The 13835-nt window shown below is 29.9% G+C and overlaps 1 protein-coding gene across 1 annotated transcript; it reads left to right on the top strand.

The window, feature by feature from the left end:
* The first annotated feature begins 7175 nt into the window (after positions 1-7175).
* On the top strand, positions 7176-9617 carry LOC100810750 (uncharacterized protein At1g10890). The gene is made up of 3 exons (XM_006578698.4): positions 7176-7553; positions 8484-8706; positions 9272-9617. Exons 1-3 carry the CDS (start codon positions 7339-7341, stop codon positions 9524-9526), a joined length of 693 nt encoding a protein of 230 aa, XP_006578761.1. The 5' UTR covers positions 7176-7338; the 3' UTR covers positions 9527-9617.
* Positions 9618-13835: the final 4218 nt, after the last annotated feature.

Consider the following 13835-nt stretch of genomic DNA (forward strand, 5'->3'; position numbering starts at 1 on the left):
AACTTCCTTTTTAAAAAAATATATATTTAGAAAAATATTTTCTTTTATTTTACTAATTTTTGAAATTAAAAGGTAAGGAGGGTGTACACTGTACAGTAGCAATTTTATGTTTTATTTTACTTATTCTATTACTTTTGGAAAATATTAATAAAAGAAAGTTAATTTTTTAAAAAGGAATTTCATATAAAAAAAATTAAAAAAAGAAGAAGAAATAAAAGATGATGACCGTGGCAGTACAGTGCCACTATAAAATGCCTATAGTGAATGTTAACTTCCTTTTGCAAAGTTAATAGATTCCATAATAGAACAAAAACAAATAAATAAGCACAAGTAGAGGAACATTATTCTATAGACATTCATTTCTTTAATACAATGTGTTGGAGTGGATTGTTAACAATGTCATATTTTCCACAAATCAGATAGTTTTGTCAATTTTTTCTTCATGCGCGTGCACGGTAAGGTCATAAAGGTCTGATGAAATATTCAATTCAGTCGAACTTGTTCAAACACCGTTAATTCCAAAGAATCAAGGTTCATTTGTTTTCATGTTTGCTGAATTTCACGCCAAGAGGTCATGATCAGCTACAAACTGTATAGTATTTGTGTGTGTCAAAGTTTGAATTTGTCTGTTAAGAAGGGTGCGTGTTAAATCTGAATTGATCGTTAAGTGAATTATTCAATTCTTTTAACTTTTTTTTTAAAGTTATTTTATTTAGATTTTGTATCAATTTTTCTCTAAAACACTTGAAATCTTTTTCTTTTGACTTCTGTTAATAAAAAATTACAAAGATGTTAATTTCTTCGTTATTTCATTAAAAATAATGGTAAAATGAAGAAATTATAATTATTATTAATCAAAATTAACTTAAATTTTATAGTCATCATTTATACTACCAACAAGTTATTGGTCTAAGTGATAATAAATTTGATTCCCTTAATTAAGGTCTCGAATTTGAGTATTGTGATAAAAAAAAATGATTGAAAAAAAAAGAATCTTACTAAAATTGATCAATCAAATTTTTCGACAAAGGGTAATCATGACTTTGATAAATACTCCTTACCAATAACATGATTATAAAAAAAAATTAAAATACACTATGGAAATTGATTAATTTAATTAATGATATTAAATTTGTCAATAATTTATACTATTTTTCAAAAATTATCCTTAATATTTTTAAATTAATCATCTCTTTTTTTTACTTAATTGTTTCTTTCCTAATTAATTAATGTTTGAAGGGAACAATGATTATGTCATTTGAGACTATTCATCCTTTCCAATTCTAACAAGAAAGAATTTATCTCATTAATTTTCAACATTTATAAGTATTTTTAACTAATAAAAAATTTGTTAATTAATTAAAGATATTTTTAAAATATATATATATATATATATATATATATATATATATATATATATATAATTACGTGATACAAATATAAAATATTTTTATTAAAAAAACAAATAATTTTCTAAAAAGAGTCTTATATACTATTGGGACATAGGGAGTATATCGTTATGTATATATGACAAAAATAGAAAGCAAATTACTTGTATATACCCTGCGACTATCGTCATAATATTCATCAAATGTAGATAAAGGTAAACGTAAAAAATCTAGAATGTGTTTAATTTCACGACTAAATTCCTCTAATGTGATGATGAGAGTTGTCTTACAGCTAATAGTTTTTTGTTTATTCTATTGAGATCAGTTAGTTATAAAAAGGGTTAGTTAGTTGTCAGTCGAATTGCGTATGTAAATGTACATGACACTTTTAGGATCATTAATGAATTCTACATTGAGTTTTTATTCTTCCACTCTACATATATACGGCAAAATTTAATTTTCCCATTAGTATGTTTGGCACTTTCCTCAAAACGTGATTTAGGTTAACGGACACAAGTCTGATTTGAATTGAAGCTACTTCTAATAGCTTATGGATACAGAGAAAAGTGAGTCTTTGATTCTTCTTAAATATACACCCTTATCTTTCATCACATAAAGAAAGTCAGGTTCATTCACAACTTCTGATATACTCATTAATGCAGCAACACAGAAACATAGATGGGTCGGCAGAAAATAGAAATATATGAAAAGGAGAATGTAAATGTTGCAACAACAATATGCCACGAGAACAACTTGTGATACACCCATAAACATGTTAATAATTATGTTCGGTTTAATAAGGCCAAATAGGATTAGTTAAATCCAAAATGAAAAAACAAAATGAAAGAAAAGAGACACCAAAAAGACAGACTTGTTTATATCCCACCAAGTATTGCATGTGGCAACACCCTCCTAAGTCCTAAGCAGTGTTCTGTAAAGTTTAAATCAATTGCATCACTCAAAAACAAAAATAAATAACTAGTTGCATCATCATGGAAAATTAAAAGCAAACAACTATATTTCCAATTGTTGTGGGAGTACATCCAAACACGATGAATCTGTCCATGGTGCGAATGCCCCCTTATGTGATAAATTCTGCCAGCACAAAACGTATACATCAGAAAGAGGGTATTACAATAGTGCCTCTAATTTCCTATGACTTCATTCTAAACTAATACGGAGATGTAAATTTTGTAAAGCTAACTTTGATTCTATGATACAATTCACCAAAAAAAATCGATAATTTTAGATGGAGATGCCACTTTTTTGGACTAATAAAAGATAGGTGAATATCAAGACCTAGGTGAGTTGTAACATACAGAAGGATATGGACCCTCATAGTGTTGCAAAATGGGGTAATGTGGACCAATTACAAAAGGCACATATCTTCAAATACGATGATTATTTTACATAATGAAAATATTCAGTCACAAAGCAAGAGACTTCCTAGAAAACTTTTGATTCAATATGGACCTTCAAAGTAAACTGCAGGGCATAGTGTAATAATTAATGACTAATGAGGCAACAGAGGCCTATGGAGTAGAAGAAAATCAAAATCCAACTGCAAATCACATACCCAACAATTAACACGTGTGGTTAGTTGGAGATTAGTTAGATACACATGTGATTAGTTACCCTATCTATTTCTCAACACAAAAATCTTGAAATGCCTTGAAGGTTAACTATTTTTAGGTCAATATAGAGGCAGACATTTTTTCAATTGAACAGTGCAAGAAAGGCTGTAGAAAGTAACATGTGTATTAAGATGCAGAAATACCATAAGATACTTACTTTCAACCAATAGAAAAATCCACGCATGAGATTCAGAACTCCGGGATGATCATCACGAGCTGTTTCTATCTTCTTAGCAAGATCTACAAGACAAGCACACATGTCATAGTCATAGTTAGTCTTCTTCCTACAAAACATTTAGAAATTAATTCGAATGTACTGAGATTAATGTAAATGATTTTTCCACTGTTATCTAATTATAGATTGTTATGTATGGTAAAATTGTTGGCTTTTATAATAATTACTTTAAAAAGTCACATTTAAGATGATTTCTAACAGCATCATGCAAACATAACAAGGGGAATATGAAAGAGAAGGGCCATATCCTACTTAGTACTTACCAACATGATAACCAAGAAAAGACTTTCCAAGATCAGGTTTCTCATAGATTTTGATACCTCCACGAAGGTCTCTATGGTGCTGGACTGGCTTTCGAACAGTAATGTCATGTAAAAGCCTCTTGTACTCTTCCTCACAGTAAGGTGCCTTAAGTTCTTCCATGAGTTTTTCTCTGAAAAGTGTACTTCCATTGGCTTCATTATATATTTCTTGCCAACAATGTTCCACCTTCATCAAGGAAAGCAACACAAAAGTGAACAGTATTGAACATAAAACAAGCAAAAACAAAAAACTCGTGATTTTTTTATATACATACAATCTGGCCTCGCATGGACCTTGTTGGATCTTCCGCTGCATCATCACTGTCTTCAATCACCAATGTTCCTGAGCTAGGTGGGGCTTTCAGCCTCTTACTCCTGCGCATACACGTCAAGTTACTTACATGTTTCGGTGGCTTTGAAGCCACATCACTGCTCTTAACATTACCATTCATAGTAGCAAAGAGTTTTGCACCTTTTGGCTTCCTACCCCTACGCTTCACCCGATTGCTATCAACATTAGGACTCTTACGGTTTGCAAGAGCATTGACCTCTTTATTTGAAACATGATTTGAATAATCGGTTGTGAAGGTAGCGGTAGCTGTAATCTCAGGAGTTGATGATTGATCAGGCTCATACACTACATAAACACCATCCTCAGGGATATCAAGTACATAAGATTTTCCATGAGGCCTCACATGATCCATGAAATGCTTATGTTGGGGGTCCACCATCACATCATCATTTGTGCCATTTTCTTCAGCAGTATTCTCTATGTTAGAGTCCTTAAGATGAGGCATCCGAGACTTTACAATGATGTATAAACCATCCATGAATTGCACCAAATCCGGGTCACCACCCTCTGGATCCTTACAAACGAAATCCTGCAAAAGGGTTTTGAAATAGTTGGACTTTTCACTTTTAAGGACCCTATTCTTCTCTTGCAAGTGGCTATATATATCATATTCACAGTCCCATGTTCTGTTTGTGATGAGCTTCTTTGGTGCCAATGCCTTTTGCTTCGTTGGAGTAGGTACCATTCCGTTGCTCAAATGGTTCTGAAGAGCAAAGGATTCATTTTTAAGGGGATTAATTTATGATCATAATTTTTTTTATTACTAATCCGTAATACATTCTTTTTGAAAGAGAAACACATTGATAATCTAGAAAGAAGAAAAGAGTTACTAGCATTTGAGAAGGGTGTTGTGTTTCATCCCATGGCATAAGAAGAATATGGGGATCAAAATGGTCTTCATTTCCACAACACACATAAAAAGAAGTGTTGAAGAATGAAGAGGAAGCATATGCATCAGCATGTAAGGCTAACCTGTGGAACCGACGAAGATTGTGCAGCAAACTCAGCTCAGCTTCTGCTGATGGAGAAAGACAGTGACGAGTAAGAAAATTATTTTAAGAGTGAAAGTGCTTATACTTCGACTGTTGTAAGCCGGTAAGCATAAACTGCACTCTCAGAGACACAGGACACTATCCCAAGTAAAAAGTGAACGTCTAGTTGTCTTCAATTTTGAATTTTCTAATGTTATCAAGTACAAGGGACAGGGATAATAAAAATAAGAGTAAATTATATTTTTTTCTTCTTCTTGGAAAGTAAGGTAATCCCTACGGTGAAAGTCATGGATTAACCATTCAGATTGAGAAGAAGGTTTTAAATATTGGATGTTGTCTTGTGCTTTCTTCGTGTTTGTTGCTATCAAGGATAATTGTGATTGATGCAGTTTTAATTGGGATTGTTTTGCCGTGGTAGACACACAAAAAAATTATCTAATCAAATTAGTTTTTCATATGGTAAAAAAAATTTACAAACTAACTTAAATAAAGAGAATTAAAAAGAAGAATTTTTTTGGTCAAATTAATTATATAACCTTTTATCTTTTTTATTCAATTTGATTTTTTATCTTTTAAAAAATTGAATTTGATCTTTTATCTTGTTTTTTTAATTCAATTTAGTTTTACATCTTTTAATAAGTTTATTTTGATCATTTATTTTATTTTTTGTTCAATTTAATTATTCAATGCATTTAAAGTTAATGTCATTAATCATTCAAAATAAACTTTATTGCTAAAAATGAAATGGAGGGAAAGAAGAGAAAAATGAACAAAAAAAAAGTTAATTTTTAAATGATTAACCAAGTTAATTTTAAATAAAATGAATAAAAAGTAGATAAAAGATCAAATTGACAAAATAAAATAAAACACCAAATACATATTTTTAGTTTTATTTTCAATATAAAATGTACGGGAAAAAAATAAGACAAAATTTCTTTCCAATTTTTTTTTTTCATTCCAAACCCAATCTAAAGGAGGGAAAAAAAGTGGAAGTTTTATCAAATAAGGGTATTTTTTTAGATTTTTTCATATGGGGTTATTTTCAAATTATTTTTAAAGATGTGATAAATGGTAACAAGTGTTACAATTTCTGAATTGTAACATCTATTATGATTTTTTAACGAGATCGTAAAATTATTTATGACTTTAGTTTAATTTTCTTTAAGTACGACTTCAAAGTCGTTAGTATTTTTTATTTATTTTACGACTTGTAATTTTTTTTTTATATTTTACAACTTTGAAATGGTAATGTTTTTTTTCGTATTTTAGGTTTTATTAATTACTTGTATTTTATTTTCTTTTGTTTTTTATTTTTAAAAATTGTAAATAATTTTATTTCTTTAATTATTAATAAATATTTTTAATTTTAATTGATATTAGTTTTATTTAATATCTTGTATATTTTTTATGGTTTTATTTAATATGTTATATATTCTTTAAATATTGTTTTATTTAAAATATTTTATATTGTTTTTTAATATTGTTTTATATATATTTTATACATTTAAAATTTAGATAATATTTTAATAAAAAGAAATACTAAAATTAAAAGGATATACTAAAATTTGAAAACACTTTAATTTAAAAATCCAAGACACTTAATTGAAAATTACATGTTTTTTGATGCGTAGATGACATCGGGGAGAAAATTAAAAAGAGATATTCAACCTTGGATTTAATTTGTTAATGTATTATGTTATTTTTAATTTAACAACTACTTTACTATTAAATTATTGGATGTTGTTAATAATAAATTCATTTACACAATACAAATAATATTATTTCGTAAATTATAAGTTAATATTAGTAACAAAATATTTTAATATTCGGTTTAAAATTTTAGTTTTTAAAATTTAAGTATTTAAACTAAAAAAAATATTCAAAAAAATATTAAATATCATTAAGTTACTTTGTTATTTCATTTAAAATTTTATTACAAATTATTTTATGATAAATTAATTATAAATTATTTGTTAATATTTTTATGATAAATTATAATGGATAATATTATTTATATTTTGATGATAAGGACTAAGAAAATTAAAATATAAAGTATAAGGACTAAAAATACTATTTTCAAACTATATGAATTAAAAAAAATTAAAATGTAAATTATAATGATTAAAAAAATCACTTTCAAACTATAAAACCTACAAAAAAATTAAAATATAAATCATAAAAATTAAAAAAAAATCACCTTAAAATAAGAAATAAAAATCATAAAAGAAACCAAATAAGTAATTAAAAGATAGAACCCCACAAAAAATATGTATAGTTATATATAGAGAGAGAGAGAGGGCCTTGGTTGGTGGTGCAAGGCATAAAGAGGAGAATTGGTGGGGATAGGCGAAGGAGGTGGCGACTGAGTAGTGAATAGGGTTTTTGATTGATTGATAGCAATAATTGGTGTTAGCGAAGCTTGAGAATTGAGATTTATGGGTCGCAATCGCAGTCGCAGTCGCAGTGTGTCACGCTCTCCTTCCAATTCCCGCAGAAGAAGGTACTCTCCATCCCCTGTTTCTCATCGCCACTCGAGAACTTCCAGGCGCCGCTCTCCTTCCCACAAGCGCCGTCGAAGGCACAGAACCTCTTCCTCCCCCTCTCTTTCACGCAGCCCCACTCCCAAACCCAAGAAAGATCAAAACAAAAGGTAACCAATCATAACCATTCTTTTATTTGCCTGGATTTTATCTTAACTATAACAATTTTTCATTAATTGTACATTTCATATTTCATCAGTACGGCACTCCTCCAATTTCAAACTTGTGCTATGAGATATGTAGTTTCACAAGTGAGTAGTTTAATCAAAACAATGCCTAACACTTCTCACTGTCTAGGATTATCCTTTTTAAAGAATATACAAGGATTTTGGTACTGCAATTAAAACTTGATTTTGAGTTATAGGTCTTTTAGCTAGATGCTTCTTAATTAATCAATTCCCATCTTTAGTCTTTACACATGATAAGAGATTTACTTTTAAAATGCAACAGGTTAATTTCATTCTTCTCTATTGGCTTTGCTGAAGGAAGTTCCACTTGTTAAATATCATGAACACTGACTGCCTCCATTATCTCATCTTGCTCTAGAAAATTTGTTAGAGAGGTATGCCTTGTCAGCATAGTAAGCTCACATTTTCCATGGATGAACTGGCTAGAAACATAATAAGCAAAAATTGAAAATGAAGCATGATTTATGAATTTATCTATTTTTCTCCTTATAGAAATTAATAGATCAAATTACAACAATATCTCTTGAGGTTTGGTATAATTACACATAACCCTAACCTTTTTTTTTCCTACACTTATCCCTTTAAGTTTGAAAATATTACACTAACACCCCTTTATATGTTTGAAAACATTATACTAACCCTCCCTCAAACCTTACATTAACACCCCCTACAGGGGAGACAAAAGTAATGGTTAAAATAGCAGGAGGTGCTTGTGTAATTACACAAAATCTTAGGGGGTGTTGCTATAATTTGCTCAAATTAATATGACTTGTTTAGTTGCTTGTGCATCTTTCTTTTTTCATTAATGGTCATTAATTTATGTTCTCCGACTTCAATGTTTACATTGGATAGCAAGCGTCAACACGAGGAAGAGTTGAAACTATTGGAAGAAGAGACTGCAAGAAGACTGGAAGAAGCAATTCGAAAAAATGTTGAGGAGAAGCTTAACACAGAGGAAGTCAAGTTAGAAATAGAAAAGCGCGTAGCAGAGGGAGTGAAGAAATTGTTTGATGATGTTGAAGCTCAACTTGAAAAAGAAAAGGAAGATGCTCTTACTGAAGCTAGAAGGAAGGAAGTAAGTATTCTAACTGGGATTTTTCCCCCTATTTCTCTGAGCTATTTATCATTCTCTGAATGAATTACATTATAATATTGGAGAGGGTTTCAAGTCATTAATATTGTGTCAGATTTTTAGATATTGATAAATTTAGTGTAGATAGGGATAACATATGATGTTGTTTAGTACCTTTTAATCATGTTTTGTGTCTAGTAAACAAGGTGTCACCATGCCAGAACCCATGATCCTGAAATGAGTTAGCCCTGCGGTGTCAAATATTAACCAGATTTTAACAAGGTTGTTGGATATGTATGCAATTCCAATCTGATTTAATATGCATACTTTGCTTAAATTGCCATATCTTTTGGTATCGTCACTCTGTCACTCATCCCTGGGAAGCCTGACAAATAAGCTATTTGTGGTTTGTATCTAAAAATAAGCATACTACTCTTAATTTGTGACATCTAGGATGGTGGGGTAAAATCTTAATTGGGTTCCTTCTTCATTTTCCAGGTCTTGCCTCTATCATAATGTTATTGAAGTCCTCATTTGAAAACTGTGATGTGTTGTTGTCATCCTGCAGGAACAAGCCCGTAAAGAAAGAGAAGAGCTGGACAAGATGCTTGAAGAGAATAGGAGGAGAGTGGAAGAATCTCAGAGAAGAGAAGCTCTAGAGCAGCAAAGAAAGGAGGAGGAACGACAAAGGGAATTGGAGATGATTCAGAGACAAAAAGAAGAGGCTGCTCGGAGAAAGAAGCTGGAGGAGGAAGAAGAACATGCAAATCGAATTAATTCTTTGGGTAAGAACAAATCTAGGCCTAAATCTTATGGTTTCTAATTACTACTATATGTGATATCATTTTGTACCCCAAATTATTTGTACCCTTTATGTGGAACAATGATCTTGAATGAAAGATTTGATACTCCTATGTTTGAGCTTGCAACCTACTTTATTAAAAGATCTAAGAAAATCGAAAATGTTATTTTATCTTCAAGCTACTATGATGTTGTAATTAATTTGCTTTACATGACTCAATGACTACCTGTTTAGACCCTGTGTCACTGGTTTAGAACTACAGTCAGAAGGCAGTAGTCAATGATCAAGAAAATAATTATGGGTCATATTGTAGGACTTGAGCTTGTATAAGCTGTAATCCTGCATCACGCTGTTGAAACCAACTTTGGCTTTCAATTGGTGCTTGTATGGAGGACTGGTTTAGAAATGGTCTTCTTTTTTTATCTCCCCCAGTAAGGGAGTCATCCTCTAGAGGCCTACTATTGCGCTCTTTGGACAAATACTGACAAAAAAAGCAGTTTTTCAATAATTGAAAGAATTGGATTTGAGAGTAAAACTTATTTGATGCTATAATCCCATCACGTATTACCAATTCATTAAGAAAATTTGATATCATAACTATTTTCTTCAATGTTTAATTATTTACATATATGTCCATAGACTTCTTGTTGTATATTTAGATTTCAGGTGAAAAAGTAATTTTAAGACGAAAATAATTTTGCTAAAGGATCAAGATCTTTGTTTTTTCTTTTATTTTTTTATTTGTTGGATTTACATTGAATGCGCGTACAATATTTTTAATTTCAATCCCAACATGCACATGTATGGATTCTCACTCGTAAAAATGAGGAGGCTTACGGCGAAAGGAAAGCGCTACTTATTGTATTTGAATCCTGAAGGTTCTGATTAAAGTGTATTTCAAGCTTCACTCCTCTCAAAAGAACGAGGGCTTCTATTGAGCTTTTGGCCTTTTATTTTTGTTGATGGCGATACACATGACAAATAAGAGAAGATTAAAGAAAGTAAAAATCTCCTCGAGATTACAATTCTCCTCTCATGAAAAATTTATTAATTTTTAAAATAATTCAAATAATGAATTGTGATTGGTACCTGGTATAACTTATTTTACATTTAATACATAAACATTAAATTTATTTTATATTACATTTTGAATTCTGAACAATAAGTATTTAAGTTGATATTATGTGCTTTAAATTTATTAATTATTTTTATGTTACAAGACATATAATATCATTTCTAATTCTATTTAAACTTTCATTTAATTTCATATTAGTTTATTATTTAGCATATTATTAATATCAAAATATGTTTAATTATCACTGACTGGACTACAATTCATTTGCGAGCGAAAACAGTAAACTGAATCACACTGCTTTCACCAATGCAGTGACTAACTAGATATTAAAAATATTGAAGAGTATTATCTTGACCCTTGAGAACTTTGTTTTCCCCACCCAGTTCTTTCCTAACGATTACGAAATGCTGCTCGCAATGTAGGCAGCATTCTTCTCGTAGGACATTTATTTGTCAAGAGCCAAAATTTCCCTTTATTAAATTTAATTTTTTTTCTTGTATTAAAAGAAAACCATGTCCTAAAAAGGTGTTGGTATGACTAAAACTAAATTGGATTACTTTAAATAAGATTTTAAATTCAAATCTTATAGATAAAAAAAATATAATTAAAACCAAGCAATGCGGCCATGGTGAAGTGAAGAGAGGGAGGGAGCGAAGAGGAGAGATCCATTGGAGGAAGTGATCGGAGATGATGATGATTCTCAATGCTTTTACTTTTTTAATACTTTTTAATTATTTTGTCTATTTTTAACTTACAACACCAACTTATAAAATTTTAAAACTGAAACTGAAACTGAGATGGGTTTAGTTTTTAATAATTTCAAAATTGTTAACCGAAAACCATCCCAAACGGGTTAGATATTATCTTCATGGTGTTATTTAGTTTTATTTTACTAAAAATGTTAGATGATATCACTTGTATGATTAGTAGTGAATCCTTATTTGACATGGGTATGTATTGTGTAATAAATCTTTATTTTTAGTTTTCAGCTTTTAATTCTAAGGTAATTTTTAGAAACCTGTTGCAAATTAAAAATGGGTAAAATGAATTTTTCTTGTCACTTACGGTCATACACTAATTCAATAGCAAATGAGAACTGAATCTTATCACTTGCGGGATTTGAATAGGAAATTGCCAATCATATGATTTTTCTTCCTATTTGTATTCCCTCGTCTATTGCAGTAATGCTTGGTGGTTTGGATTTTTTGTTGATGAAGCCATACACGGAGCAATTGTCATATGTTGGCGAAGGAGATGATGTTGCCATGGAGAGAGGAAGAGAAGGTGGTGACTGGTGGAGGGTAAAGAGCCATCGCGGACCAGTGGAGAACTTACAAAATTAAAAACGAAAAAGATAAACCTATTTTTATTGTTTCTCAAGGGATAAAAACTGTTTTGAAAAGATGTGGAAAACTAACTCAACTCCTTTTTTGCCAAATGCATTTTTGTTTCAAAAATATAGTTTAAAACTAAAAATTGAAAACTCAACCATCCAAACGGAGCATAAGTTATTTAATGTTAAAAACCATTTATTTAGACTTCTCTTGGCCCATCATCCTACCAAAGCCATAGCTTAATGCTGGACTCATACATGAATCTATTTACACAAGAATCTCTGTTATACAAGGACACCACTGGAACACTAAATGAAAAGTGGTAAGATGAGTGGTTTAGATTTTAGAAGCAATGAACTATTAGTGTTACTGTGACAAAGGTAAGTTATTTAACATTGAAAGCATTCCATCTGACTGACTCGTTCTTTGAGAGACTCATGCATCTTCAAATATCATGGAAGTCTAATTTACATACTCATAGCAAAATGAAATGAACTAGTTATTAGAGAAGCCAAATAATTGTTCCTAGTGTTAGAATTCAAATGTAAAGGTAAAATCCATATTGATTAAAAATAAACAAGTTAAACATTATATAAGTGAGAAAAATCTACAAATTTAATATTATTTTAGATTAAAGTGTGATATCAAATTCATTTGTATAATTTATTTAAAGTTCATTAATGAAGATCTCTTCAGTGTTTAACTTTCTTATAATTTTACTATAGTTGAACCATCATATAGTCTTGAAAGGGTCGAAGCACGTTGTAGAGGCTCTTGTTTTGATATGTTTTAGGATCCCAGTTGAATGGGGAATAAGGAGTGGTGAAAGAGAGAGATGGCACGCAATACCAATAATCATATCATGCTAGAATTGAGTAAGACGTAGCTTTACTCAATGAGAACATGTCAAATATGACTCTGGACCACTCTTCTTTTTTACCCTTTTTAATTGTTTTGGGTTAACCGGTTAATGTTGGTTATCTTCCTAAACCTATAGCTGGATTATGTCATTTCAAATCTAATGCACACTTGCCAACTAGAAATGGCAAAAAATATGTAACACGGTGTTGCCGTTGTTATGTTGTTGGTTTGGTTTTGGGTTTGAACCTGTCATGTCTCTAAACAGAGATCATTAATATGGTATTGTAATAAGCAAACCATTAGTCCAAGTTGAGGACAGACATGTGACGGTGTTACTGTTATTTTAGGAGAAGAACATTTGTATTTTATTATAAAGAAGTATATTATTTATATTTGAAGGATTAATTTTTTTTATCCGTTCTGATAGAATTAATTTTATATTTTTTATCAGTAGAATTAATTTGATTTAATTAAAATGCATGTTTTTATTATTATTGAAAAGTAAGAAAATTGATTATTTTAATATCAAAGTAAATAGGAGGCTAACTTATGAACAAAAATTTAGATGTAACTATCGAATATTTCAAAGGGCTCCTTTTTTTTTAAGCTGTTATAAATGAATAAAAATATGTCAGTATTATTTATGTACGTAATCAACTCATTTTAAAATAAAGAATTTGATAGTTACTTACACTTAATTAATTAAAAATCATGTGGTTTAATTCTTAAAAAGTTATTATAAAATTAAACAATTTTTTTATAATGTTAATAAATTTATTATACTTAAATAGTTTGTGATTAAATGATAATGTAAATCATTTTTATATTATAACAAAAGTGATAATATATTTTTTTTTACAAATAAGAAAAAAAATCTTTTTTTTTTATTGTAATCAAGTAGTGTTTCGAAATTCATAATCACATCAATCACTCACTTATTATGAGCTGTTTGGAGAGTTTAACTGTACATTATCGTTAAAATTGGTTAGCATGCTGCTGCATTAATTCTGTTGGGCAGACAAAACAAGTCACACGCTTTCATGCACATTATTTGGTCCAA

The sequence above is a fragment of the Glycine max genome, chromosome 4, assembly GCF_000004515.6.
Source record: "Glycine max cultivar Williams 82 chromosome 4, Glycine_max_v4.0, whole genome shotgun sequence".
NCBI classification, from domain to species: domain Eukaryota; kingdom Viridiplantae; phylum Streptophyta; class Magnoliopsida; order Fabales; family Fabaceae; genus Glycine; species Glycine max.

Bases quoted from the DNA above. Each gene is read 5' to 3' on its own strand.
- LOC100810750 (XM_006578698.4), top strand. From the start codon at position 7,339: ATGGGTCGCAATCGCAGTCGCAGTCGCAGTGTGTCACGCTCTCCTTCC. The intron at 7,554-8,483 runs GTAACCAATCAT...TACATTGGATAG, and splicing joins AAGAAAGATCAAAACAAAAG to CAAGCGTCAACACGAGGAAG. The intron at 8,707-9,271 runs GTAAGTATTCTA...GTCATCCTGCAG, and splicing joins CTGAAGCTAGAAGGAAGGAA to GAACAAGCCCGTAAAGAAAG.